Raw genomic sequence first — 24,733 nt, forward strand, 5'->3', positions numbered from 1 at the left:
CATACTGGGAGCAGACCATGACTGACAGGGTGACCCAACTGTCTACAAGCCATGGGCTTTATTGCCAACTTCTGATGATATATTAGAGCATAACACTGAAAGCTGCAATTATTTAAATATATAAAATGAACCTGTGAAGCTGCCTTATAGAGTCCAGCCACTGGTCAGACCCGGTCAGTATAGGTCAGACACTGACTGGCAGCAGCTCTCCAGGGTTTCGGGCAGGTCTTTCCCGGCTGTACCTGGAGAAACCAGGGATCGAACCTGTGACCTTCTGCATGCAAAGCAGGTACTCTTCCACTAAACTACGGCCCCTCCCTTTATATCTTCCATTTATTTTATGGCCTTGATTTTTGCATCTGTGATGCCTTTTGCTTGTTATTCTATTTCAAAAGGAGCTGAAGCTGCTCAGCAGACAAGGGAGTGGATCTCTGTTGCCATCATCATCACATATCCAACCTTTCGAATCATTTAATTCAGCCAACATTTGCAAGGAGGGAGGGAAGTGTGCACACAGCAAGGAATGCAGTTGGGGGGGGGATACACAGGGAGGGAAACACGTAAACTTAAGATTCCATTAAAAGCCCGCTCCAACTTTGCCTCCTTTAACAACTTGGAACAAGATTTGGTTTGCAGTGTGAACTACCATCTCATAGCCTCCATTTCCTCTTCTCTGAAAAGGAATGAGATGGCCTTCCTTGCAGGGTCAGTCTGCAGGGTCACATGACCATTGCTCTTTACACTGGCTCTGTAAAGGCAGACCACTCCATTTCACAGAAGGGAAACGGAGGCAATGGCAATGGAAGTTTTCCTTACTCAGATCCAATCATATCTGCAAAGGTAGATAAAGTGTCTTCTCTTCTCCTTTTCACATACCCCACCCCCCCTGCCCCGGTGGACATTTTAAAATTAGTAGACCTATTTCTTAACGTCCTTAGCAGCTTGGGACCCAGGCACCCTAAGGGTCACCTTCACCCCATGTGCCTCTTCCCACCCTCTGTTCTTACATCCGAGACTCTGCTTCAGGTGCCAGTGGAAGTAAGGTGGGCATCCACTGGGAGGCAGGGTCTTTTTGGTGATGGCCCAGACACTTTGGAACTCCCTCCCACTGGAGGGATTCTGACACTTTGGAAAAGAATACATCAAAGTTTTACATATGTCAAGAAGAGAAAAAGTAAAAAAGTGGGAAGGGGAAAGTACAGGAAGATGGAAATCAATGGAGGAGGAGGAGGAGGAGGAGGAGGAGGAGGAGGAGGAGGAGGAAAGCAGCAGAAATAGCAAAATTCAGCATTGCACGTGGAAGATGGGAACAGATGTTGGCAGACAGATCCTTGGGCAGGAAATTCAAGATAAGGCAACCCTGAATTATTCTCCATGGGAGTCAGGAGATGCACGTAGCAGGAATGGGACGAGGCAAAGTCAGAGAACAAGATGAAGGTTCAAGGCATCTTTCCACTTAGCAGAAACAAGTCTCCCAGTTGCCCAAACCAGTCTGCAAACCTGCCCCGGAAGTTTCTGCAGAGGCGAAGATGCATCAGCCGACCCACCCTGGCCTATGAGTGCAAGGAACCAGCTTCACCTCGGTGGCACGGCTGGTCCCCCTTGCATTTCGGCGTTTGGCCAGAGCTGGCTGCTGACGCACAGCCTAAACCCCCAACGCCCATGTGGCTGTTCACCATTTCAAGGCCCTCTTTAGACTCTCTTCCTGACAAGATGCCCTACACAGAGGCAAAGTCTGGGGCACCATCCTCTGTGGCCTAGAAGCGTGGCGGAGGGCAGGGGGGGGCATGCATGTGTGCACTTTTCTCCTTCTGCCTCTGCATCTGCCCTCCAGGTGCAGAGAGAGAAACCCCCTCTCCAAATTCCACTCCAAGCCATTTGCCAGCCTGTCACAAAAGGAGGGAAAAGATCGCCAGTCCCACAGCCTCTGAAGCACAATAACTGTCACACTGAAGGGGACACCACCACCACCACCACCACCACACACACACACACACACACACACACACACACACACACACACACGCCCAGCAAGCAGATATTTGAGAGAGTCACAGAAGAATGGAAGGGGAAGGAGAGCCCACACTCCAAGCACCACCGCCATTCCAAAGAGGCATTAAGCAAAAGGAAACAGAAGAGGAGGGAAGCAAGTCCAGAGAAGACCGTTGCACAGAAGACATTATAGGATGGAAAAGGGACTGGTGTCCAAAAACTTACCATGGTTGCCGACGTGGAAAAGGGTGAGAGGATCTACGCTTGCTTAAGCATCCCACCCACTATGCAGAGATGGCAGGGGTGGGCTCTGACACTGTGCAGAGTCCATACAAAATTAATGGACTCTGCAGGGGAATCAAGTCGTTGCTATATGGAGCCATTGCCAGTTTAGCAAACGGAGGCTGGAGACAGACAATTTTAAAGAGAACTGAAAGGGGTTCCAGGGAGGCTTTGCTTCCCACAGTGTGCACACCCACTAATTTTGTCTCACGGTCACATCTGTTCAGACAGGATTGGCAGGTTTTCGAAGTAATACAAAAACCTACCAAACCTGTTCACCAGAAACAGTGAATGAAGCATATACCAAGCTGCTTTGTATTGTATTTTGTATTTTCTTTTCTTTTCTGTCTGTTATGATTTAATGTGCTATGCGTTTTTATTGTATGTTTTAATCCTCTGGTGTGAGCTGCCCAGAGAACAATTTGTTATGAGGCGGCTAACAAATAAAAGTTGTTTTATTATTATTATTATTATTATTATTATTATTATTATCCGTGCCAGATGAGCAGCAATTTTTTACTTTGCCTTTAATTACTTGCAGATATGCTTTAGAAAGAGGACATGGTGCAAATTTCTCCTTTCAGGGCAAACCCAACCCCCTCTGTCTTTCCAAAGCTTTTGACAGACTTGACAGTGAATCAAGTGCGGATTGAGATGTCTGGTTTGCATGTCTTCTCATGCTTCAGGTGAGCTAGGGAAGATTTGTTTGTGTCTTAAAGCACTGTCTGCAAATTTATCTAATGTAATGCTTAGTGCCTCTCCCCATCATCTTATAAAACTGAGTGTTTGAAAAAAGGGAAACGTTCTTAGTTTACAGGCACAGCTAAAGCATATTGTAGGAAACCAAGAAGGGTGCCCATAAAATATATAATATATACTAGACAACTTTATACTCTGAAGTCTTAAATGGTCTGCAACCATTTTGCATAATTTCTTGATAACGCTTATTATTTCTTCAGTTGTTATATTCTGATTTGTACTGCAAAATGATATTTTCTGTACTTGTTTCTCTCTCTTTTACTCTGCCCATGTGTTTCTTTCCTGGTTCTGTTGCATTGACTTGATTGTGTTCTGTAAATGTAAAAAGCAACTAGAATGCAAACATAAAAACATTTCCAAAGATCATGAAAAACTGCTTGTGGGGAGGTGAGCTTGGGAAATCTCCAGCCAATCAGCAGAGAGCACAGCCAACTTCTGCTCCCAACATGAGAACTGGTTCCCCCTGCCCTCCAAGGTCAATGCTGGGGAGGAGAGAATACCCACGAAACAAACAAACAAAAAAGCACAAAGTGCATTTCTGCAACAACTCCGCTTCCTATCCAGAGTGTGTCCACTTGAACATACCTTTCGGCTTCCTGAAAAAATAACCAGCCATCTCCAGCTCTGGTTTAGTTTGGATCCACTTGGCAACAAAACCCCAGTTCAATTTCTGAGCCTGGGTTTGCCCTATTGCCCCAGCGAGGTTCTCGATTCTCAGCTAATACCCAGAGTGACAAAGCAACTCCAGGGGCAAGTTTTTGGACCCCAAGAGAGCCAGCGGCAAAACCATTCAGAGAAAAGTAGGAAAGAAAAGGCAGACGGACACACCTCGTTTCCTCTTCCTCTCCAGCATTCCCTCTGGAGTGGCAGCAGAAAGGGCCAACGGAAGGTTACACGTTAAAGATCATGCAAAAATATGGATGGAGAGAGAGAGGAAGTGTGGAAGAATCGACAAAAAAAGGAAAAACAGTTCAGAAGGCAAAAGAGAAAGAGAGAGAGAGAAATTAGTTCTGACCCTTCCCACCCCACAAAGCAGTACAAGAGTTGGAAGAAATGCTTCCCCCTCCTCTTGAGCTAAGCTCTTGTCCACCAGCCTCCCCCTCGGACGTTCTTATCCAGCCAAGTCGCTGTGCTTGAAGTCAACAGAGTTTTGTGGTTTGTTTTTGCTAACAGTTCTCTATGGCGCTTGGAACAGTCTGCCCTTCCTCTCTACAGACAGCCGTTTCCGCCCAAAAGTGCTTCTATAATTAACTGTATAATGAACTGGCCCTCAGTCAACCGACAGGAGCAAAGTGCTCCGCCTGTGGTCTCAATAAGCCAGGAACACGAGACAAAATGAAGTGTTTGCGTATGAAGCAAGGGCAGGTCTTCCCACCAACACCCATCCCCTCATCCCTTCCTCTGCTGCAAGAAAAGGTCACCAAATCCCTACCGGGTGGTGGGAGACCGCTTCCGCCTCTCACAGTGCACTGCGTCAAAGAAAGCCGCATTCCAAAATCTCAGGGTATGCCTGTAAAACAAGGAAGGACAGGACTCTGTAAACCGCCCAGAGACGGAGGTTTGGGGCAGTCTACAAATTTGAGAAAAACAAGCAAAAAAACACAAAAGGCAATACATTTGTGCAAACATGGCCATAAATTTACTTCCAAGTGTGCTTCCATGGGCAAAATAGGAGAAGGGAGGAACAGGGTGAAAGGGCCCGTTTCCCATCATGCAGCGCTATGGCCAGCCCCACGGGAAGATGGGGCCCGGGGACCTTCCCCGCTGCCAGGCAGCACTCAAGAGGCAGGACTGACCAGATGGGCTGCTGCTTCAGGTGCATGTACAGGTAGATCTTCTCTCCGGCCTTTTCTTCCTCCTCTTCAGGACTGTACAGAGAAACTGCAAAGGGAGGGGAAAGGCGATCAGGGAGATCCGAGCACCCTTTAGATCAGGGGTGGGGCATCTTGGCCCCGGCCCCTCGGTACAACCCCCCCATCATCTCCAATCTACTCCACAATCTACTGTGGCTGAGGATGATCCGAGTTTAATCCCACTACAGCCAGCCAAGGTCAGAACCTGCCTAGATTCCTGCCTGCACCTTCTTGAAAAGCTTGACATGTTTCCCCCCAAAACTATTTAACTGCAATTTAAATATAACAAAACAGACACGGTGAGGGTCTGCTTACCTGACTTTTGGATTTTTGGCTTTTCCTCGCCATCCCTGGAAACAAACAAACAGGAGTCACTGGGGCAGGCAGAAGGAGGTATCCAAATGTAGATCAGCCCCCATTCCAAACTCATGGATTGGACAGGGCAGGGCTGGACAAATCCCAGGTGCCAAGGAGCCATGGCCCCAAGAAATTTAGCTGTGGCAGCTGGAGTAGACTAGTCAGAGCCAGAGTTATTCAACAAAATCTTTATTTGTCCCAGGCAACCTTGGTGTTGTTCTAAGTAAGTTACTTTTGTCAAGGGTCTAAAGAGAAGTCCATTTACGTTTCCCCTACAAAACATCCATCATTAACTCTGGCAATTTTGTCAAGCAGCCAGCGTGGTGTAGTGATTAGAGTGCTGGACTAGGACCGGGGAGACCCGAGTTCAAATCCCCATTCAGCCATGATACTAGCTGCGTGACTCTGGGCCAGTCACTTCTCTCTCTCTCAGCGTAACCTATTTCACAGGGTTATTGTGAGGAGAAACCTAAGTATGTAGTACACCGCTCTGGGCTCCTTGGAGTAAGAGCGGGATATAAAATGCAATAATAACAATAATAAATTTTGGGACTGGTTCCTGGATCCAAAGACAATTTGTCAAGGCCTGGGTCCAATAGGTCACTACTCACAATCTTGGGGCAAAGTATGATCTGTTCCCACTCTTCCATGAAAGCGGATGAGTACATTATAAGTTCTTTATCAGAGCCAAGGAACCAAGGATGTCAGCTATTACAGATTAATTCAATTCAGCTTTGATTTGGGTGCACACATCTTCTGCCCCATTCCTCTCCTGTTGCTCCTGTCAGATTGTAGACTGTAAGAACCTTGGGGCAGGGACCTGTCCCCTTATTCTTTGTAAAGTGCCATGCACACAGATGGCGCTACACACACAAAAATAACAAACCTCAGAAAAGACAGAAGTTACTGTGTTTTGGGGGGGGCGCCCTAATCACACCAGGTTAAGTACAGTGTCTCAACCATGGTGATTTGGAGGGATTCCGAGCGAGACAGAACTCTAAGAAAGCTCTAAAAAGGGAACTCACTCATTTCTCCTCGCCGTTGGTCCCTTCAGCTTTGTTTCAAAGCTGCCAAAGAAGCCTTTCATGTTCTCGGTCTTTGCCGACGTGTTCTTCAGGAGCCGTTCTGCAACGTCTTTCTTCTCAGCCAGCCAGCTGTTGGCCGACTTCAGGTAGGAATCAATGCTTCCAGCTGGCTTCTCCTTGGGATCCAAGGGTAGTGCTTGTGGCTTACCTATCAGAGGGATACACAAGCGGGAAACTCAACATATCTCCACAGCTCCTAAAGCTCCATGACACACAGACCCTGGCTTTATTCGCCCACCTCTCTTGAGTTTCAGGTGTGCGTGTGTGGGTTTGTTTTGAGAGCAAGTTACTAGCCCCCATGATTAGAGAGAAGCCGCAAACTATTAGGCTTCCTGGAGACCACACATCAAAAATGCTCCAAGGTATAACTCAACATTTTGCAAAGTTTTGCAAACAACAATATTGCCATTCAAGCACAGATGCCTGGCCTGCAACGATCCACTCTGGCAACCTCAGAAGTTGCTTGCGAAATGTTTCAGATGCAAGCACAGGAAGGAAAGGAACAAACCTAGGAAGCTGACTGATTCAGACCCTTGGTCCATCTAGCTCAGTATTGCCTACACTGACTGGCAGCAGCTCTCCAAGGTTTCAGGTTGCAGGAGTCTTCTCCCAGCCCTACCTGGAAATGCTGCCAGGGAGTGAATCTGGGACCTTCCTGCATGCAAAGCAGATGCTCTAACCACTGATCTACAGCCTCATCTCTTAAGTGAAATATCTTAAAAGCACACACATCATCACCCATCCACCTTGCTTAGCAAAGGAGACGCTTCATGCTCGTTACCACCAGACCAGATCTCCTCCCATCTGCCATGCAAATTAGCTCAGGAACTTTCCTCCCTGCCAAAGATGCTACTCCCAGGATAAACACACAGACCTTTGTCCAAGATAAAACAGCTTGTCCAGATACATCACATGACTGCACAAGGAAGAGGCACTCAGCAGTGGGAAGAACTGCTTACCGATGTAGTAGTAGGTGAAACACATCGTCATCAGGTTCTTCGCTGGGCTGAAATCATCCATCTGGTAACACCTGAAAGGGGAAAGAGTGGCGAAGGGGAGAGATGGTGAACTAGGAAGCCAGCACTACCAGATGCCCAGACAATTACTCAGAACAGGGCTCTTTTGGGGAGGGGGCGGGGAATCATGGCAGGCGAATCCTGCTCTTGAGAATCCCTAGTTCAAATCCCCAGGATGGTCACCCACAGACCATCCTGAATACGTTACTGTCTCTCAGACTGGCCTTGCTATAGTGAAAAAAGTGGTCCCCCTGCCCCCACGCCTGCTAACTGAGCAAAGAGCCACCTTTTAAAAAATGGTGGCTCTCTTGTATTTAGCAGGAAGAGAGCGACTGTCCCTCTCCAGCCCCAGTACAGCTTTCCTGCAGTGGCTGATGCCTGCCTTATATTTCCTTTTAGACTGTGAGCCCTTTGGGAACAGGGAGCCATCTTATTGATTTACTTATCAATGTAAATCGCTTTAATGAAAGCAATATATAAATATCTGTAGCAGTAGTAGTAGTATTTGTTAATAGCATTAGCTACTATTCAGTTCAGGTGATGAATACTGAACATATGAAATCGCCTTGTCGTGAGTCAGACTACTGGTCCATCGAGCTCAGTATTGTTTACTCTGACTGGCAGCAGCTCTCCAAGATGGTCAGACAGGGGTGATGTCTGCCAGGGACTGAACCCACATGCAAGGCACATGCTCTACCATCGCTACGGATGCTCCAGAGACGAAGCCACTTTACACCCAGTCAGATAACTGGTTCATCTACCCAGTACTGTCTACTCAGACAGGCAGCATCTCAAAAAGAGGTTATTCCCAACCCTGCCGCTTGAGAGCCTTCAAGGGTTCTCCAACTCAGGTCCCCAGATGTTGTTGGACGTCAGCTCCCATGTTGCCCAGCCACAAATGCCCGATGAGGGGACCCAAGTCTCACAACCCCTGCATGCAAAACAAGATCGTCCTACGGAACTACCGCCCCTTGCATTACTCACTCAAACAGTACCACGGCGAAGGACTGCACCAGTCGATAGAAGGTCTGCTCCGAGACACATTTGGAATTGCAGCGCTGTGAAGTCAGAAATGGCAAACAGAATTTATGTATTTCTGGCCTGTAGGATGGCCTTCTCTGTGGCCGCCCCTCTTCTATGGAATACTCTCCCCCGCCCCCAGATTTGTCCAGCGCCCTGTTTCACCAGGTGTTTGCCCTTTAATTATTATTATTTTAATTACTTGGAGGCGGTATATAAGAAAATTTCAATAAAGAAATATATTTCTGGACACACCCTCATTTTCCAATTCAACCATTGCAATCATTTAAAAAAAAATTAAGCGGTGGAAGCAAAGACACAGACTGTGCTTTAGAACAAAGCGGGCAAGCAGAGAAATAAAAAGAAGCAGCCACCCAAAGAAACCTCAATAGCAGTTTTGGAATTAAAGAACAGCCCTGCTGGATCAGGTCCAAGGAGGCCCATCTAGTCCAGCATCCTGCCTCACACAGTGGCCCAGCAGATGCCTCTGAGAAGCCCACAAGCAGGAGATGATGAAAGCATGCCCTCTCTCCCGCTATTGCTCCTCTGGAACTGGTATTGAGAGGCATCATGCCTCTGAGGCTGGAGGTAATTTGCCAGTCCACATTGGACAGGCTGGCCCTGCAGCAGCATTTTAACTAAAGAAAATTCTGAAATGCTGAGCAGCTCCATCCCCAAAGGGGAATCTCTCACAGAGCAAACACATCAAGTCTCCCTTTCATATGCAACCAGGGCGGACCCTGCTTAGCTAAGGGGACCAGTCATGCTTGCTACCACAAGACCAGCTCTCCTCCCTTAGAATCATCAGTCTGGAATCAATGACTGCAGCAGACAGCAACAAAGTTTTTAATGCTGGTATGGAGAAGTGGGCAGAATTAACCCTTCCAAGGAGAAACATGGCAACCCAAGAGAGCGCAGGAACATAGGGAGTTGCTTTATACCAGACCATTGGTCTATCTAGCTCAGTGTTGTCTACTCTGACTGGCAGCATCTCTCCAAGATTTCAGACAGGAGCCTCTCCCAGCCCTACCTGGAGGTGCTGCCAAGGATTGAACCTGGGACCTTCTGCATGCAAAGATGTTCTCCCTCTGAGCTATAGCCCCATCCCTCAAGGGAAGCAAATATTGCTCACATGGAATTTTCCATCCAAATGCAAACCAAGGCCGAGCCTGCTTAGCAAAAGGGATCGTTGCTGCTCCCCTCCCCTCCTGCTTACCTGGGCGCTCACATATCTTGCAAACCACTCCCTGCCTTTGGCGTTCTCTCCACTGCAGAGTTCTCCAAACTTGGCCTTCTCCTCTTGGTCAAATTCCTCTCTGGAATCACAAAAACAAAACCCCATAAGGGCATACATTTGAACACACAGTGTAGCCCTGCAGGAGTAAGAGTGCAGGGCACGACATCCCCCCAATCAAATCTTGCTACAGCATGAACTCCCTAAGTTCATCCTAATTGAATGGAAGTCCAGAGTGTCTCTGCTGGAGAGAAATTGAAGAGCAGAGACTGCAGTTCGTGGGACAGACACAGGAACATAAGCAGCTGTGAAGTGTGCCATCGAGTCAGTGTCAACTCCTGGTGCCCACAGAGCCCTGTGGTTGTCTTTGGTAGAATACAGGAGGGGTTGACCATTGCCTTATCCTGCGCAATATGAGATGATGCCTTCCAGCATCTTCCTATATTGCTGCTGCCCGACAGAGGTGTTTCCCATCATCTGGGAAACATACCAGCGCGCAGTCGAACCAGCAACCTCTGGCTTGGTAGTCAAGCCATTTCCCTGCTGCGCCATTAGGTGGCCTCATAAGAAGCTGCAGAATCAGACAACTGGTCCATCTTGCTCAGCGTTGTCTACTCTGAGAGGCAGCCGTGCTCCAAGGTTTCAGGAAGGGGAGGAGAGGCTACCAGGAATCGAAACTGGAATCTCCTGCATGCAAAGCAGATGCTCTTCCACTGAGCTACGGCCCTAACCTAAAACATTAAGCTGCTGTATACTGAGTGAGACCCTTGGTCCATCTAGCTCAGTATTGTCTACACTGACTGGCAGCAGCTCTCCAAGGTTTTAGGCAGGAGTCTTTCCCAGGCCTACCTGGAGATGCTGCCAGGGAGTGAACGGGGACAGTGTGCATATTAAGGCAGATGCTCTCCCACTGAGCAAGGACCTCATCTAGAGAAGTCCTTGCTAATTCCAACTTCCTGTAGCTATTTTGAAATCTGTAGGGCACCGTTTCTCATGAAAACAGAGCCCAGACCCAAGGAGCTTGCTATCGCACAAGCAGTGCCAAAGCTAAATTGCAAATTTGCTACCAAGCTTAACTTGGGAAAGACACAACTCCCTTCTTTGAAACAGACCAAGGGATCAAGAGACCCATGGACAGAGGCACAACAAGCAGAGAGGAATAGTCTTTGGAGAAATATTCCTGACCAAACTGCTCAGGTCCTTTTGCGAGACGAAAATGCACTAAAATGCAGGCTGCCTGCACTTGTCAGTCGATACTATTCCCAGGATTTTGCTGAGGATTTGGCTTCTTTTCCTACTTTTTTGTTCTCCAGTGCTGCCCTTCCTTTTTGCAGGCAAAATGCAAAGCATCTGATATGTGGCAACGTTCCACGATTAGCAAAGGTTATGCAGGACACAGCATGGGGACCCCATTTGGACCCAGAACGGATCCCCCAGGGAGAGAACCCACAACTGGGCAATGCAGTGGAATCCGGAGGAAGGCAAGGCAAGACACGTTCCCCAATGTTGACATTAAATCGTGTTAATTTCGGCCCCAGTGACTCAAGGAAGAACGGCTGAATCGCTTACATTAAGCTAGATTAGAAGATGCCTCTGTGGATGGATGCAGCCCCAGGCAGCAGTTGTGGAGTCAAAAGCGATGCACGACTCAGCCAGGGAGGTTTGGCACAGGCACAGCGTGACTCTTCTCAACTGGAGCACCCAAGGAGAGCGGGGAGAAATGCAGCCGCTTCTGGGGTGGAGGAAAGCTGGGCTTTCCAGGATCAACACACACACACACACACACACACACACACACACACACACACACACAGAGTGTGTTACATCCCCAACATTTTCATAGCTACCCTCTGTGGCACATGGTAATTGTTCTCATTTCACAAGCCAGAAACTGAAGCAAAGAGAAAGTCATTTGACTCCAGCAAGTCAACAGTTGAAGCAGAGATACCGGGGTCCACAGCAATTGACCAGAAGACAAACTGTCCCTCTGTTGGCTCCCTAACCCCAGTTAAGTACAAGCTGACTGAGGTTCCTCAGGGATCAGGAAGAGGCTTTCTACGAAGAGGCTTTCTACATAGGAAGCTGTCTTACACCGAGTCAGACCCTTGGTCCAGCCAGCTCAGTACTGTCTTCTACCCAGACTGGCAGTGGCTTCTCCAAGGTTGCAGGTAGGAATCTCTCTCGGCCCTATCTTGGAGATGCTGCCAGGGAGGGAACTTGGAACCTTCTGCATGCAAGAATGCAGGTGCTCTTCCCAGAACGGCCCCATCCCCTAAGAGGAATATCTTGCAGTGCTCATACATGTTGTCTCTCATCCAAATGCAAACCAGGGTGGACCCTGCTTTGCAAAGGGGGCAATTCATGCTTGCTGCCACAAGACCAGCTCTCCTCCCATAAGAGTTCAGACACTCCTACGGGCCAAGCTGTGGATCAAAACACTGCCTAGAGAATCCATAGTCAAAAGCATTTTTAAAAACCTGATCCTGGTTTAACACTCTATTCCCAATCCTGGGTCCCCAAGAAGTTGCTGGACTACAAGCCCGATCATACCCAGCCATTTCTGCCCACTGCAAAGTACACAGCCTCAGCGACAGCAGCTCCTATTGCTGGACCTCTCTGAGCCGAGGATTTCTCTGGCCTCGGCGCTCCCATCCGATTAAATCACATCTTTTCTGCTGCACAGAAGCCCGGCCAACATCAAAACAAGCGTCTGGCTGCCAGGGCCATGTGGCTAGCAGCATGCCAACGAGTGGGACCCCGAAAGAGAACTCAACTGGGGTTGCACAGCACTGGGAATTATTCAGAGCTGGGAGCCAGCAGAGGGAAAACAGAGAGAAAAGGAGATGAGCCTAGAGAGATGGCAGACACCACCACTCCCACGGCGTTTTGTTTTCACAGTGGTCTCTTCCTAAATGCAGACCCACAGAAAAATATGGAATGCTCCCCGCCGAAAGCAGTCATGGTACAGCTCTAGTAGCAGCCTGCACCAAAGAAAGAAAGTGCCACAGGCAGGAATTCAGAAGGGGACGTGCTGTTCCAGGCATGCCAGCCAGCAAGGAAGCTGCACGGAGAGACACTGGAGGTGGAGGCAGGCAGAGCAGCCGCTAAACCAGGGACAGGCAACTCTTCCTACTAGGGATGTGCAAATCGATTCAAATCTGAATCTATTTGACTCGAATCGAATTTTTTGAAATTCGATGCAAGAGCCATTTGGCACCTTTTAAAAACCATTCAAGCCACCTGATTGGTCTAAAAAGGTGCCAAAACAGGGTCAACTTGATTTGAATTAGATTCAAGTTCAAATGGAATTTCTGGACCAGATTCAAATTCGAAACAAATTTATGGAAGCTGAAACTTCCCCTCCATCACAGAGAGGAAGGCCAACGGAACTATCAGAGCAATGGAAGTCCTGTGTTTAGGATTCCCCAGGTATTGCTACCAAGGATTTAAGGCCCACCATGCTGGATCAGATCGGGGGCCTTATCAGTGACCCCAATGCCAGCCAATATCTATTTTGAGAAACCTAGGGCACAAAAGTGACTGCTTTTCCTCTAATTTTGTCCTCCTCCTCTGGCATTCAGAGGTAAACTGTGCCTGTACTTGGAGGCTTTATTCCTAACTATCATGGCTAGTAAGAACTGCCTAGTTGGATTTAGAACAATAGAATTTTTGAGTTGCAAGGGACCTTGGAGATCTTCAAGGCCAACCCCCAATGCTTCTATTTTTACTACTACAACAAATATTTAGACATCACTTATAAACACAATTTACATAGAAAAATAAATAAGATGGTTCCCTGTCCCAAAATAACTCACAGGTTAAAAAAACAAAAAAGATAGAACCAGCAACAGCCACTACTGGAATGCTGTGCTGGGGGCGAATAGGGCCAGTTGCTCCCCCCCTGCTAAATATAAGAGAATCGCCACTTCAGAGAGATTCCACACAGTGTCTTTTTTGTTTAGGTATAAGATCTAGCTGGCCCAGCATCCTACATCCAACTAGATGCCTCCAGGAAGCCCAGAAGGAAGCAATGTCCTTTCCCTGCTTGTCCTCCCATCTCATATTCAAAGATATGCTGCTTCTGAACATGGAGGTTTCACAAAGACTTTATGACTAACAGCCATCGATTGTCAGCCTGGTCCAGAGGTCCTCCGCCTTCTGAATTATATGCTTTCCACTCAACCGTACCCCGAGGAAAGCTACCAACAGACTCTGCAGGGAGCGAATCGCAGGGTCAGAGCTCCACAATCCCAGCATGCACTGTGAGCAAGCCAACCAGCCATGGAGCCAACCGGCTCCGACACTCACCCTCCAGTAAATATCTTCTCCACATACTGCCGAATGAACTCCCGCTGCTCCGCCATTACCTCGTCCTTGGCGGACTCTGTGCTCTGATTGGACGAGTAGGACTCTGACGAAGAACGGCGGTGGTGGTTCCAGCTGTGGTGGGTGGGCGAGTCCGTGGTATCGTTTTCGCTGTCGGCCGATTCTGTGGCATCGCTCTCCTCGGCCACGGCGGCCACGTTGTTCTCCAAGTGATCTAGTAACCCGTTGCCGTTGGTGAACGGCGCCACGGGAACCGATTCGGAGGCGCCGGTGGTGGATGGTTCAGCGTCAAAGTCAATGAGGTTCCCTACGGGTACGTCGACGGCCTCCATAGCTCAAAGAAATGCGTAGACGTAAACCATGAACTGGGGCTGTGGATGTTTTGGCTCAGTTTCCTTATCAAGGCAATGAGGAAGCCATTTAGAGGTTTGCTGCAGAGAGGATTCTGGGACTGGTCCCGTTACAGGGAGCACCTCTACCTAGTTTCTTTCAAGACATCTGAAAGACAGAAATATAGTCAATGTGTTATTGTTTTAATCCCATTATACAGTTCTTTTCAGGAGCAAGTTCAATGGGCAAAGCATTCAGCAATGTGGAGATCTCAAGCTCTTATTTAAAGAAGTTAAGGTTGCAGTCCTTAAGATGGTAAGACTTGAAGTATGCAAACAACTAACTGCTCAGGTCGGAACAGGATTTCCACTGGGCTTCACAGACCTCAATAGCACTTTTCCCCTCCCCATGATCAGCAGAAACAGAACGAATTATGCCAAGTACATGCACATTTGCTTAAATTTGCACCCCTCTCCTGGTTAGTGCAGACCAAGAAAGAGCAGCCCTCTGAAAGAATCAGAGCCCCCCCCCCACCGCAATCCCAGCATGCTCCTGCAAGCAAAAGCTGCCTGAATCACGCACAGGTGCATGCTGGGATTGGGGAAGACATGAGGAAGTGGGGAGACAGCTCTGACCTCACCACTTACTTACCCACATCACCCCAAGTCCAAGAACGTCTTTCCAGGACACCCAACACACACAGTTCATCCAGCCACCCAATCCACACGGTTAATTTATGAGCTAAGTTTAATGTGGATTGAAACCTCCCTCCGGGGCTGGCAATAAAACATTTGTTTAACACAATTAAGTCTAAATAGAGACAGAATGAACTTTTAGAGGGTACTTAGGAGCAGCCTCTTTATTCCCTCCACTGCGGATCTACTCAGATACTTAAATCTGTTTTGAAAAGAACCGAGTGCAGCTATAAACTTAGCCTTTCTGAAAGAGGCACCCACCCAAGAACTGCACCGCGCCTGCTAAAACAGCACCCCCCACTCCAAAGAAGCGACTGGCTGTGCTTCTAAAAACCTTTCCTTTCTGCCAGGCTCCACTGCCGAAAGCACGCCAGATCAAGAAGGTCCTCCTTGGGTGCATCCCAGGATTTGGAAATCTCCCGATGCAAGAGAAGCTTCCTAGACTTGCAACTCTGCACAGGCTTTTGAGAATGGAGAGCTTGGACAGCGGAGTTTTGAAGGGTCCAAGGCCAAGGCACTTCAGCACGAGGGACAGACCCACATGATAAAGAGGCAAAGGCTGTGAACGGCCCAGTGAACCAAGGCTGAGCCACCAAGGGAAACACCATTCGTGGTGCACTGGAGAGAAAGTAGGGTGATTCCCAGGTGATTCCCAGGTAAGGAGACGCCTCCTACCTGGGTTCCTGTTTGCCTGGGAAATGTTGTTCAAAAACAACTGGAGGGCCAAAGTTGTACCATCCTTCCTTGGGGGCTGGGGCTGTAGCCCCCTTGCATGCGGAAGGTCCCAGGCAGCGTTCTATCCCCCCCCTTCATCTGCATGCAGAATGAGTTTTGTTCTGGGCGGCAGGATCAAGGCAGTGTGTGCACACTTGCACTCAGAGTGCGGCCTCCCTGATTCAAACTAAGCGGGACCTAAAATTTACCAAGTAGACATCAAAAAGCTTGTGAGCGGGTGCACGTGTGCATGCCTTAGAGTGAACACTGGTCCCAGGTTCACTCCCTGGCAACCTCTCCAGGTAAGGCTGAGAAAGAGTCCTGCTCAGAACCTTGAAGTGCTGCTGCCAGTCAGTGTACACAATATTGAACAGATGGATTAATCGTTTGACCCGGTATAAGGTAGCTTCCTATATAGAGCTATGAATAAGCCTGGATCCTTCTGCACGCAAAGCAGATTATCTACCACTGAGCTACGGCCCTCCTCTATGAAGAAAAAGGGTTTGGGGTGGTTGGTTGGTGGGGTTTTTAAAAATTTCATGCAATGGCAAGTGTGAGAGCAATCACCACCGAAGAATCCATCTGATGAATGGCGGAAAGGCAATTATGCCTTATGAAGACAAGCCGGCACCAAGCAGGAGTTTCCTAATCAAACACAGCATGAGAAACCACAGTGGCTCAAGGATTTGCAAACTTGCTGACCCAAACTCCAGGATTCCAGGAATGTGTGGCCAATTATGAAACACAGTGCCAAGGCAGAAGAAACACAAGTGTGACAGTGACGTCTAGTGGTTAGCAAAAAGACTCAAACCTATAGAAGGTCTGTTTATAAGAAAGAAAGAAAGAAAGAAAGAAAGAAAGAAAGAAACCTGAATAGTTTCAAGGGGAATACAGTCAGGAAGAATGGTCAGGACCCTGGATAGCTCTGAGCAAGCAAGAGAGAGTTAGGTACCACAGCGTAGATCTGACGTTGCTCCAGGGAATGTTTGGAGCTGTCGGAAGGTTTCCATAGCTGCTGCCCAGGTAGTTTTACCCCACCCCTTCCCTGGGGAAGGTTCTGAGCCTTAAAGGGGTCTTGCACAATTTTGCGCTGGGGGAATCTCTGCTGTGATCAGCAGGTCCTCCAGGGACTCCTCCGAGTCAGAAGATGAAGATAAGGCTGTATCCTTGGGTTGTGGTGAGGCTGCAGGATATGGTTCCTCCAATCCAATGGGCAACTACATATGAGCGCTGTAAGATATTCCACTTTGGGGGATGGGGCTTTAGCTCAGGGGAAGAGCATCTGCATGCAGAAGGTCCCAGGTTCAGTCCCTGGCAGCATCTCCAGGTAGGGCTGGGAGAGACTCCTGCCTGAAGCATCAGAGAGCTGCTGCCAGTCAGTGCAGACAATACTGAGCTAGATGGACCAATGGTCTGACTCAACATAAGGCAGCTTCCAATGACCCCCCAGTAGTGGCTCTTGGCTTGACCCCCCAGCTCCTGGTTCCTGATCAATGGCTGCCCACAGCTTCGCTCCGCCACCTTGCAGCACACAAAGCCCACGGAGAGGGAGGGAGGGAGGGAGGGAGGGGTGGAACAGAGTCCTCTCTCGCTAACAGCCAGCTGTAATTTAGACTGTTCCTCTTTTCCCACAAGCTGTACTTAAGAGGTCTTTGGCCCAACCCCTTTCCCGCAATGCCATTTTAAAGAACAACAATGATTTCTAAGCCGAACAAAACAGCTGAGGCCGTGGGTGCAATTGGCGTAATTATGGGGTTACAGCGGCAAGCGCATCTGTGCTCCCCATGGAGACAAAGGGGCTGAGAGCAGAGCAAGCGGCCAGAGGAGCCTCCAAGGAAGCCCAACCAACCTATGGGCACACAAGGGCAAAAGTGGCAGCCCACGGAATTCTGGCCAGCCATCTCTCGGGAGGCGAGCCTCAGCAAGAGAGAAGCCATCCCAGAATAATCCATGCCCATCATTTCCCTAACCTGTCACATCCTGCGGTTCCCCAGGGGAGCTTCAGCTCAGAAGGTATCTCACTTTAGTTTCTCGGGTTCACAGTTTATCAGCCACAGATGCTCGATATAGACGGGTGCCAAGTTTATTCAAAAGCTGCAGGAAGGAGAAGTCGCTCCAAAAATGACCTAACAGAAAAGCCAACATGGTCCAGAGGACCAAGCATTTGGCCTGCCACCCCCGCAAGGTCTGGGACAAGTCACTGTATCTCGGACCCATCTGCACAAATGGCAGGAACGGCGAACCTCGCAGGGCTGTTGTGAGCACAAACAAGAAGAAGGTAACAAGCAAGGAGAAGTAGTTCCCTCTAGAGGCTGGGCTCCTAACGCTCCCCTTTACAGCATGAAATCTCGAGATATGGTTGGACTTCAGCTCCCATAATTCCCAGCCACAATGGCCTGGGGATTGTAGCTGGGAATTATGGGAGTTGAAGTCCAACAATATCTGGGGATCCAAGTCCGAGACCCCCCATTTTGCAGGCAGGAAAAGCAATGGCACACGGGCCAGATCTATACATGCAGCAGCAGAATTGACTGTACCACCTCAAGCTTCCCCCCCCCTCCTTCCCCCTTTTGGAAGCCACTAAGAGATAAAACCTAAGTCAATAGCTCTCTCACAGCTGCATCGTTCAGAGGTTCTCAAACCCAAGTCCCCAAATGCTGTTGGACTACAACTCCCATCATCCTCATGTGGCTGAGGGTGATGGGAGTTGTAGTCCAACCACAGGTTGGAAAACCCATGGTCTACTCCGATGGGCTATGGCTCTCCAGGTCTCAGACAGAGAGGGGGTCCCCTCTGTTACCCAAGAACCTTTTGACCTGGAGACCGAACCAGGGATTGAACCTGGGGTCTTCTCAGGCACAGCAGAGGCACCACCTCTGACCCACAGGCCCTTCCCCGGTGCCTGCCCTTCATCCCATCCTTGACTTCTCCTGCTGCATAGCTCCGCGTCTGCCGATCTGTTCTGCATTCTGCTCATGTTCACTTCGCCTTGCAGCCTCCCACTTGGGCTGGCAGGGAAGATCATCCCGTTTCAGGAGCTCAGCAATTCCCCTCCAAAGTCAAATACGACATTTACATTTTCCAAAGCTGGGCCCGCCATCTCTCCCCTCCCTCCCTCTGCCTGGCAGGTCCCCTTATCTGCATCATGTTCTCATTACAATAATTACACCCCTTCCTGTGAAGTGGGAGCAGGGGAAGCAGCCTCGGAAAGAAAGACCCGCTCCGGCGGCAGCTGCGTGGGCCAAGACCCTGCTATTTGCTCCTGACAGGGCTTCAGGTCCGCCCCACAAGCTGTGCAGATTAATCCAGCCATTTCGGCATCTGGAGAGCAGAGAGACTCTGCTAAATCCTCCTCGTCCCCCCCACCCCCACCCCCATCACTCAAGAGACGAAATGGCCTTTGGTGCATATTCCATAGCCTCTAGAGACAACAACCAATATTTATATACCGCTTTTCAACAAAAGTTTCCAAAGCAGTGTACATAGAGAAATAATAAAATAAAGATGGCAGCAGCAGGGAAATGCTTGACTAACAAGCAGAAGGTTGCCGGTTCGAATCCCCGCTGGTACTATATCGAGCAGCAGCAATATAGGAAGGAACTGAAAGGCATCATCTCATACTGTGCAGGAGGCAGCAATGGTCAACCCGTCCTGTATTCTACCCAAGACAACCACAGGGCTCTGTGGGCACCAGGAGTCGAAATCGACTTGAGGGCACACTTTACCTTTACTCTGTCCCCAAAGGGCTCACACAAAAAAACACAAGACAGACACCAGCAACAGCCACTGAAGGATGCTGTGCTGGGGATGGAGAGAGCAAGTTGCTCTCCCCCTAGTAAATAAAGAAAATCACTATGTTACAAAGGTGCCTCTTTGCCCAGTTAGCAGGGCAGAGAGGGTTAAGGGTTGGTTCCCGACCAGGGTACCTCCAGATGCTGCTGAACTACAACTCCCATCATTCCCTGCTCCAACTTATTGTGCCTGGGGATGATGGGAGTTATAGTTCAGCAACGTCTGGCGGAACCCTGCTCTAGACCGTGAGAAGTAACAGCCCCACACTATTCTGCATGACCAGACCTCACCTGGGATAGGGAGTCCAGTTCTGGACATGATAAAAAGGACATTGGTGAACTGGAATGGGTTCAGAGGAGGGCAGCCAAGGGGTCCAGGGACCAAGTCCCGTGAAGAACAGCTGAAGCGGCCGAGTAGGAGAGCTGGTCCTGTGGTAGCAAGCATGACTTGTCCCCATTGCTAAGCAGGGTCTGCCCTGGTTTGCATTTGAATGGGGGACTTGATGTGTGAGCACTGGAAGATATTCCCCTCGGGGATGGAGCCGCTCTGAGAAGAGCAAAAGGTTCCCTGTTCCCTCCCTGGCAGCAACCTCTCCAAGAGAGGGCTGAGAGAGATTCCTGCCAGCAACCTTGGAGAAGCCGCTGCCAGTCTGGGTAGACAATACTGAGATAGGTGGACCAATGGTCTGACTCAGTATATGGCAGCTTCCTGTGTCCTTATCTTTAGCATCGAGAAGAGAAGACTGTGATCGCCATCTTCAAATATCTAAAGGGCTGCCACACAGAAGAGCGACCAGGACTTGTTCTCTGTGCTCCAGAGGAAAAGGTTAGAATTAATGGGTCAAAATGACCATTTCAAACCAGACATTAGGAGGAATTTCCTAACTCTAAGACAAGGGCAAATTTATTGTGGCTGGGTTTGCTGCAAGTTGTAGCTCAGCAACAGCTGGAGGGTCAGGTTTGGTCACCCTTGCTCTGTTTGACTGTGGAACAGCCTGCCTCATGCAATGGAGGGCTCTCGATCACTGGAGGTTTTTAAACAGAGGCTTACCGGGGGGGGGGGGCAATCGGGGAAGCTGCAGCAGATTCCCACACTGAGCCCGAGGCAAGTTGGACCAGAAGACCCCCAACGTAGTGTGGGGGGCCGGGGCCGGGGCGGGGGGCCATAGCTCGGCCATAGAGCATCTGGTTTTCATGCAGAAGGCCCCAGGATCAATCTCTGCCAGCATCTCTAGGTAGGGCTGGGAGAGACCCCTGCCTGAAACCTTGGAGTAGCCGCTGCCAGTCAGGGTAGTCGGGACTGAGCTAAGAAACCTTTATCAGGCAGCAGCGATATAGGAAGATGCTGAAAGGCATCATCATCTCATCCTGCACAGGAGGCGGCAATGGTCAACCCCTCCTGTATTCTGCCAAAGACAACCACAAGGCTCTGTGGGCGCCAGGAGTCAACACCGACCCGACATGGCACACTTTACCTTTAACCTACACCCCCATTTCAGCCCCACCCCCATGAAAATCAACTTGATGGCCACAGGAATGGACCAGAATGAGGGGGGATCCTGCACCTGCAAGCTTCAACCTAAAGTCATGTGAATATGTCCCTGCCCACACAAACCAAGTGCGGTGAAGACAGGAGATCCCAGGAAAGTTACCCAAGACCCTACCAATATCTCAAAGACCCTAGAAAACAAGCTAAAGTCACAGGAACAGAGGAAGCTGCTTTATACCGAGTCAGACTATTAGCCCATCTAGCTCAGGATTGTCTACACTGACTGGCAGCAGCTCTCCAAGGCTGCAGGCAGGTGTCTTCACCAGCTCTACGTGGAGATGTTGCCAGGGACTGAACCCGAGACCTTCTGCATGCAAATATGCAGATACTCTGCTGCTGAACTATGACCAGATTCCCTAAGGGGAATATCTTAAAGCAGACAGTGCTCACACCACCCATCCAAATGCAAATCAAGGAGGATCCTGTTTAGCAAAGAGGACAATTCATGCCTACGACCATAAGACCAGCTCCCCAATTAAGCTCTCCTCCCAGCTGTCCAACAACCCACACGACTGAGGATAGCAACAGCAAGGCGTCTAATGCATTCAAAGACAAAAATACAAAATGAATCTGCAAGAATGTTATACTAAGGACCATATGCAAGAGAGGATCATCATCAAGGCAGGATACACAGGGACAGAATAAGGTATTTGGCTTATCCTGTACTTAGTTTCAGTAGAGATGAGGCAGTTGGGTCAAAGAATTCACAGAAAATTACACACATTCAAGTGAAAAGAAAGATAGAAAGAGGCAACAAAATCCAGATATGCAAAGCGAAGAAAATTAAAGGTAAAGTGTGCTGTCAAGTCGATTTCGACTCCTGGAGCCCACAGAGCCCTGCGGTTGTCTTTGGTAGAATAAAGGAGGGGTTGACCATTGCCATCTCCCGCACAGTGTGAGATGATGCCTTTCAGCATCTTCCTATATCGCTGCTGCCCGAAATAGTACCAGTGGGGATTTGAACCAGCAACCTTCTGCTTGTTAGTCAAGCATTTCCCCACTGCACCACTCAAGGAGATGTGAAGAAATTTACAAATACAGAAATTCTGTGGCTCTTCCTCTCTCTTATCTGCACTTACACAAAATGAGAAGAAAAGGACTGGATACTCTCACCTTCTTCAGCTTTTGCATTCCACAGATTTGGGTACCAAGATGCTGATGAGCCAATTGACTGGTTTTCCTTCTGTTGGCAGATGCAGGAGGCAGCCTGCAAAGGGCTTTTAACATGTTGCAAGAAAGCAACCACTGTTACTCATCTTTTATTTAATCAGCTTTCCATATTAAAGGCAGACATCACCACCCTTCAGAGGCAGGGGGAAACACACACACACACAGCCTGCAGCCGGAGGCACTCTGGCAATGAATTAAGCAATAAGTACCCCTCGCAGGTCTGCAAAAACTTAAAGAACACACAGCCCTCCTACTCTCCTGCAAGTAAGCCGTACAGTTGAGACAGACAAGATTCCCCCGCTTACCTACTCGCCTTCAGCAGAACGCAGCAAGAAAAACTGTCCGACTCCGGCTGAGACCGGGAGGAAAGGATGGGGGAGGATTTCAGCACAGCTTGCTGAGAAATCCGATGTTCAGCCCTTCATCGCTGGAGCGCTGGTTCCAAGGGAGCCACACGCACACACCCACACAGGCCCTCCCCAGTCCTGATATGTTAGCTGCTTCCCCTCCGGCACCCGCCTCTGCGATTCCCAATAAGCCAGTAATGTGCAGCACAGCCACCGACTTTGCTCACAGGGGGCTTTTTCCCACCTCTCTAGCCAAAAGGTCAGTGCTCTGGAGGTTCTTCTTTTCTTCCCCATATTCCTTGGTTGCAGAAGTTTCCCCCAAAGCAGTACATTGCAAGCATGAACCCATTTATCTCCCTGCGGGTAGCAAGGAGCTGCTTTGCAACATGCTTCAGTCCGTCTGCTCCTGAACAAAATTCCCAAGCGTCGAAGCAAGGGGATCAGCATATGCAGCTGCCTTACAGAGTCAGATGTCGCTGGGCCATCACGACTGTCTGCTCTGACTGGCAGCTCTCTCGGGTTTCAAAGAGGGCTCTCTTTTCCAGCCCCACTCAGAGAGCTGCCTGGAATCGAACCTGGGACCTTCTGCATGCAAAGCAGATGCTCTACCACTGAGCTATGACCCCTCGTCATCTGTTCAAGAAACAGATGTGTGTGTTTAGCTGCCTAGTAAGCCAGGGCGCTAGGCTCATCTCCAAACACAGGGGTTCAATTCCATTCCTTCCACAGCTCAAAATGTGCCCAAAATAAGGGTTACTGTGTACACCAGAATGAGACCACATAAGAAATATTAAAAGGCCAGCGAGCACATAAAATGATCTCTGCACAGACACCTAAAGGATGAATGGGGCCACTGTCGAACTCCCAGATGGGCAAGGTCAACCCTAATTTGCACAGGACTGATGCCTGGAAAACCTGCAGATGATATAGTGGAAGTTAAGAAAGCGATATGCCTTCAGTGCCACCCACAGCTGAGGTAAGCAGGATGGATATGCAGCAGAAAGTCTTCTTTGTAGTGGTGCCTGGTCTTCGGAACTCCCAGCCTCAAGAAGTTTGGTGAGCCCCGCAAGTTTCTGTTGCCAACCCTGCTGCTATTCCGATGGGCGCTTGCGTAGCACTGTTCAGTTTTAGTCTGCTGCTTTTATACTTTTTGCCTACTTTAATTTTATGGTCCATTGTTTTGATTGCTAGACCCCTTGGGGGTCCCACTTTGGGACTGACAGGTAGATGATAGTTTAAGAAAATAAATGAGGAGCTCGGGTCAGCCAGCAGCTCTCCTACACGCCCAAGAAGATCAGGAAAACTGCCCTTTGCCGGGAGGAGGCTGCAAAATCAACTGATCTCTCCGCAGCTGGCTTGGCACAGCTCTCCCCCCCCCCCGAATTCTCTCTGCTTTTATCTTCGAAGAGAAAGACGACCCAGCGCTAAGCCCAGGATCAACCAAGCATGAGGACACCGATCAGGAGGACGGAAGCACAGCCGGCCTCTCATTTCACAGGAGGGGGAATCTGTAGAGAAATCTGGAGCAGCCACATCAGAGAAGGAAACTCATCCTGCCGGTGATGACTCACGCCCAGTGACATTTAGAAAAGGGGAAAATCTTATCAGGATTCAGTAGAGCGGCACCAGCTTCCTTCTTCCGGGTGAAATTGGAGAGACGGGGCCTTTGATCTGCCTGGCACTCTGCCTTGCTCTGGGCTACCCAACACACCCTCATCACATACAGACTTTTGCTGCACCTGGGCTGCAGCTCAGGAGTACAGAATCTGCTTCGCACACAGAAGGCCCCAGGTTCCATCCCTGGCGGGCAGCATCTTCTGATCGGGCTGGGAAAGAACCCTTCCTGAAGCCATCCAGTTCAGTATGGGCTACCCAGAGATGCTGCCAGGGCCAGAACCATGACCTTCTGCAGGCAAAGCACTGAGCTACGGCCTCATCCTAAACCGAATGGCAGGAAATGCCCATGGAAATGCACTGCTTCCTCCCCAATGGCCATAAGAATCCAATGGCTATTTGGTACAACTCACTCAATACTGTCTACTCTGACTGGCAGCAGCTCTCCACAGTTTCGGGCAGGGGAGTTTCTTTCCCAGCCCTACCTGGAGATGCTGCCAGAGATTGAACCTAGGGCCTTCTGCATGCAAAGCAGATGTTTTTCTACCAAGCTAAGACCCCAAGAAAACTGCTGTCCATTGAGTCAGATTCTTGATCCC

The 24,733-nt window shown here is 49.3% G+C and overlaps 1 protein-coding gene across 4 annotated transcripts in view; it reads right to left on the bottom strand.

Moving 5' to 3' along the window:
- KIAA0513 (KIAA0513 ortholog) overlaps positions 1–24,733 on the bottom strand; it is a 53,332-nt gene that overhangs the window by 7,835 nt on the left and 20,764 nt on the right. The window contains exons 1-10 of one of the 4 annotated variants that reach the window (XM_053271096.1): positions 22,479–22,672; positions 13,907–14,422; positions 9,581–9,680; positions 8,329–8,402; positions 7,288–7,358; positions 6,269–6,476; positions 5,202–5,236; positions 4,830–4,914; positions 4,466–4,543; positions 3,862–3,891 (exon numbers count right to left, since the gene is read on the bottom strand). In XM_053271096.1, the coding sequence (XP_053127071.1) occupies positions 3,862–3,891; positions 4,466–4,543; positions 4,830–4,914; positions 5,202–5,236; positions 6,269–6,476; positions 7,288–7,358; positions 8,329–8,402; positions 9,581–9,680; positions 13,907–14,256 (1,031 nt within the window). In that variant the 5' untranslated portion in view covers positions 14,257–14,422; positions 22,479–22,672. Of the gene's footprint in view, positions 1–3,861; positions 3,892–4,465; positions 4,544–4,829; positions 4,915–5,201; positions 5,237–6,268; positions 6,477–7,287; positions 7,359–8,328; positions 8,403–9,580; positions 9,681–13,906; positions 14,423–22,116; positions 22,442–22,478; positions 22,673–24,733 lie in introns of those variants that run through there. The other 3 variants (XM_053271097.1, XM_053271095.1, XM_053271098.1) reach the window with 3 other exon arrangements.

The sequence above is a fragment of the Hemicordylus capensis genome, chromosome 9, assembly GCF_027244095.1.
Source record: "Hemicordylus capensis ecotype Gifberg chromosome 9, rHemCap1.1.pri, whole genome shotgun sequence".
Taxonomy (NCBI): domain Eukaryota; kingdom Metazoa; phylum Chordata; class Lepidosauria; order Squamata; family Cordylidae; genus Hemicordylus; species Hemicordylus capensis.